Source organism: Limulus polyphemus, unplaced genomic scaffold, assembly GCF_000517525.1.
Source record: "Limulus polyphemus unplaced genomic scaffold, Limulus_polyphemus-2.1.2 Scaffold9243, whole genome shotgun sequence".
NCBI lineage: Eukaryota > Metazoa > Arthropoda > Merostomata > Xiphosura > Limulidae > Limulus > Limulus polyphemus.
In genome coordinates this window covers 19,610-24,229 of record NW_013674853.1, presented here as the reverse complement: position 1 = coordinate 24,229, position 4,620 = coordinate 19,610, and the positions used below count along the sequence as shown (strand labels likewise).

Genomic DNA, 4,620 nt, shown 5'->3' with positions numbered 1-4,620 from the left:
CACACAAGTCTGCAGCGTGTTACTGTAAGGAACCTGATGTTCAGCCAACACACACAGAGCTGACCACCTTATTAAAACAGCACACAAGTCTGCAGCGTGTTACTGTAAGGAACCTGATGTTCAGCCAACACACACAGAGCTGACCACCTTATTAAAACAGCACACAAGTCTGCAGCGTGTTACTGTAAGGAACCTGATGTTCAGCCAACACACACGGTGCCAAGTTACGTGCGTACACAGCTAATTTGATTTAACGTTTACCTAGTTGAGATGGTTTTAATAGTGTACTTGTAAAAAAGGTTAAGTGACTGTAAAGTTTACTTAGAAAAGAAAATTGAAGTTTGCTTTAGGGAGAGTCTTACAAATGTGTGAAAAGAAAGTTATATAATGAAGTTATAGTGTTAAAGAAATAGAAAAGTCTAAAAGTTAGAGCAGAGTTTGGATTTAAAATGGAAGAAGATTTAGGGTTAGAGAAGCAAATCTATTTCTGGCTGTGGTAAAACCTGCTATCATTACAACCTCTCAGGGTTGAGGGGAAAGCAAAACATTGCTCAAGCTATCAATAATTTAATTTACGTATTTACAATAAATAGCCATATTACATATAGTATCAACAAAATGCAAAAACGTGTCTGCTAGTGAACTTGGCAGACCACATAAAGTATTGATAATACACAAAGGACTTCTTTAGAGCCAGTATATTAAATAAGATAGCCAGTGTGTTGATCACTACGTGTAAATCTTATTACCTAATCTCTAAACCTTTTTTCACTGTTAATGCCCAAACTCACTGACTTTGATTTGTGTGAAACCCCTGCTGCCACATGCATTTTATTTAATATTCTTAATTATTCTTTGTTTGGTGAAACACTCCCAGCAACTTACTGAAACATAATTTGGAAACCACTATTTATTTATAAAATTGAATCAATTAAGTTTATAATAGAGAACACCAGAGGCTGTTATCTCATATACAAACTAATATTGTATTAGTCAAAAGAATGACCTTGGCAAAAGGTTCTCAGAATTTACAGTACCTATATACGTTAATTATAACAGTTTGTGACAAAAAAGTGTCTCCCTTGCCCACGTGATTAGACATTAACAAAGAGTACTTGCTGACAGCAGGTTTGTAGTTTTTGTGGAGTATGTGTATAATTATACTATTAAAATGTCATCAATTAGCATACCATTTGTTACATGATTAGGAACTGACATCAAACAAAAAATGTACGTCACCTAAAGGCTGGAGATACATTGGCTATATATGGGCTAGCAAAAGCTCCTGAAATTAAATGTACTTGGAAGATAGTGTGTGGTGGAGAACGAAGGGAAAACTAGAAATAGAATTAACTGGAAATATGCCAAAGGTTAACTTATTTGTTTTAATGTCTTGTTTGCAGGTTCTCGTATCTTTTCTATTTAAAAGGAATGCTACAGAAATTATTATTAATGAAAGTGTAGCTACCGGTATGAAGTTGGGATAAAATTATTTTTCATCTTTTTTTGTTTGAATGTTCATCAGAAAACTGCAAGCACATAATGAACAGACTGATAAACCTTGTAGTTTACACTACTGTCAGAAGTGGAAAACAAGCTGGAGGTAACCAACTTTTTCAAAAGTTATTTGACAGAAATTTTTTTGGGAAAATCTCGTGTGGCATCAAACCTCCAACTCCAGTTGGGAGCCCAGTTTGCTCATACAAAAGCTGCTGTTGTAGAAGAGTATGGAAAACCCCTTGTGATCAGAGAAGTGAAGAAGAAGAAAAAACTTAAGTCAAATGAGGTGTGAAAGTTGTAAAACTTATTTTTGTATTTAAGAAATAGTCATTCTTGTATATTTTGATAAGAGTTTTTACAAAGGAATGATAATTTCAATTGCACCTTTTAAACTGTCTTCTTGTTTTTTTTGGCTAATTTAATTGAAAACCAAATTTTTGTCATTATGTTTTGACTAGTATATTTAAATCTAAATTAGACACTTGTAGAATGGGGTGATCAGTGATATTTCCTAATCAATTACAACTTGAGGAACACTGTATTAATCAGTTAGAAAACACCAGTAAGTACCCAACTCTAGCAGCAAGTGCTGCCGACCAATTGCCTTCCATCTAGCCAGAAGTTTATTGAATCTCGGGTTTACCCCCACACACACCTTATGTAGTTTAATGCTTAAAAACAAACATAATAGCAATATTTCAGTTACTAGGATATAACTACTTTATGACATTAGTACAATCAATAGTTCAGGATTTGATTGAAACAATTAGTTATACAAAAATTGTCTGACATGGTGATGCTTAAATAAATAATTTCTTTGAACATGAGGAGTTTAAGAATGATGAAAAAAAAAGGCATAAAAATGACATGATCCTATTACCAAATAATATATTGACATAATTTATTTTATTACTATACAGTATACGCCATGAGTAACAAATATTGTATATATATTGAGATGCTTTTAACAGTTTCCAAATAAACCAGAACTACATTGAAACAGTATTTCGATATGACTGGTATTACTCTGTTGTACATAAGTTTAGGTCAACATTTTAATGATGATAAAAAGTATAAGTAAACTATGAGATGATGGAAGTTTTTATGTTATATAGAACATTGTGTGCACATACAAGTGTGAAGTTGTGTGTGTGGGAAATAGATTTGTATATACAAGTTGTAAACTGTACAATGGAAAATGGATTTTTAATCTTCACTTGAACATCATCTTGTACCATGACTTGTCCAAGTATGAGTCAGACTGATTCTGTCATTTCACAGATATATCTTTAGTACAACTACTTTATCAACACATCTGAGTTTTTGTGTACAACAGACTCATACTGTTTACTAAAACCTTACCACATTTCACAAAGATACATTTCATAAGTTCAGAATTACAGTGAACATTACTTATCTGATACAATGCATCGGCCCATTACACATTCATTGAACTGATAAAAATACATTAACACTAGATACAGCTATGTACATACCTGGTATAAATGGTAGTTTGGGTTTTACAGCATACTCTCCTCGACTTATTAAAAGATCTGAATTATTAACTCCACAGCTATGAACTGCCACATGTACCTTGGAAAGACCAATAACACAACAGAATTAAAACACCTGTACAATGGTAAATGGATTTGTAAATACAAGTTGTAAACTGTACAATGGGAAATGGATTTGTAAATACAAGTTGTAAACTGTACAATGGTAAATGGATTTGTAAATACAAGTTGTAAACTGTACAATGGGAAATGGATTTGTAAATACATGTTGTAAACTGTACAATGGGAAATGGATTTGTAAATACATGTTGTAAACTGTACAATTTTACAACTTGTATTTACAAATCCATTTCCCATTGTACAGTTTACAACTTGTATTTACAAATCTATTTCCCATTGTACAACTTGTATTTACAAATCCATTTCCCATTGTACAGTTTACGACTTGTATTTACAAATCCATTTCCCATTGTACAGTTTACGACTTGTATTTACAAATCCATTTCCCATTGTACAGTTTACGAGGGAAATGGATTTGTAAATACAAGGTTGTAAACTGTACAATGGGAAATGGATTTGTAAATACAAGTTGTACAATGGGAAATGGATTTGTAAATACAAGTTGTACAATGTATTTACAAATCTATTTCCCATTGTACAGTTTACAACTTGTATTTACAAATCCATTTCCCATTGTACAGTTTACAACTTGTATTTACAAATCTGTTTCCCGTTTTACAGTTTACAACTTGTATTTACATAACCTCTACAGCCTCCTGAATGCATGTCCAAGGTGTTTTTCAGTATCCCGGTATACTGTATTCGGTATTTTCTGTACTCTAACATCATATTCATAATATCGTGTTAAATACCACTTTGTACAAGGTTGGGGCATGCACACTTTGACCCCCACCCAAGCTTTGTGTGTTGAATTACTACATTATTTACAGGCAGATAATAGTTGTCTCTTTACATAAATTCATTGTTCAGTATAGTGTTTTAGTTATATACATAGTTATTGTTTTCATTCCAGGAAAATACGGTAAGTGCATTCTTTCATTGTTCACTTGTAGAAACTTGAAGTAGATTCTTTATGGGCAAATTTATTGTTAAGTATAATTTCTAGAGAGACACATTCAAATATATGGTTTTCCATATATGTTTAGATATATACTTAAATATATTATTTTCCCATTGACACATACTCTGTGTTATGTGGTGTTGTGATGGACATACCAAATATCTGTGTTATGTGGTGTTGTGATGGACTCTGTGTTATGTGGTATTGTGATGGACTGTGTTATGTGATGTGGTGTTGTGATGGACATACCAAATATCTATGTGTTATGTGGTGTTGTGATGGACATACCAAATATCTATCTGTTATGTGGTGCTGTGATGGACATACCAAATATCTATGTGTTATGTGGTGTTGTGATGGACATACCAAATATCTATGTGTTATGTGGTGTTGTGATGGACTCTGTTATGTGGTGCTGTGATGGACATACCAAATATCTATGTGTTATGTGGTGTTGTGATGGACTGTGTTATGTGGTGCTGTGATGGACATACCAAATATCTATGTGGTGTTGTGATGGACTCT

General features: G+C 33.0%; 1 protein-coding gene across 1 annotated transcript in view; it reads left to right on the top strand.

Moving 5' to 3' along the window:
- Positions 1-1,514: 1,514 nt before the first annotated feature.
- LOC106475830 (quinone oxidoreductase-like protein 2 homolog) overlaps positions 1,515-4,620 on the top strand; it is an 11,601-nt gene continuing 8,495 nt past the window's right edge. Inside the window, exons 1-2 of the mRNA XM_022379851.1 lie at positions 1,515-1,535; positions 1,568-1,790. Of these exons, the coding sequence (XP_022235559.1) occupies positions 1,515-1,535; positions 1,568-1,790 (244 nt within the window). The remainder of the gene's footprint in view (positions 1,536-1,567; positions 1,791-4,620) is intronic.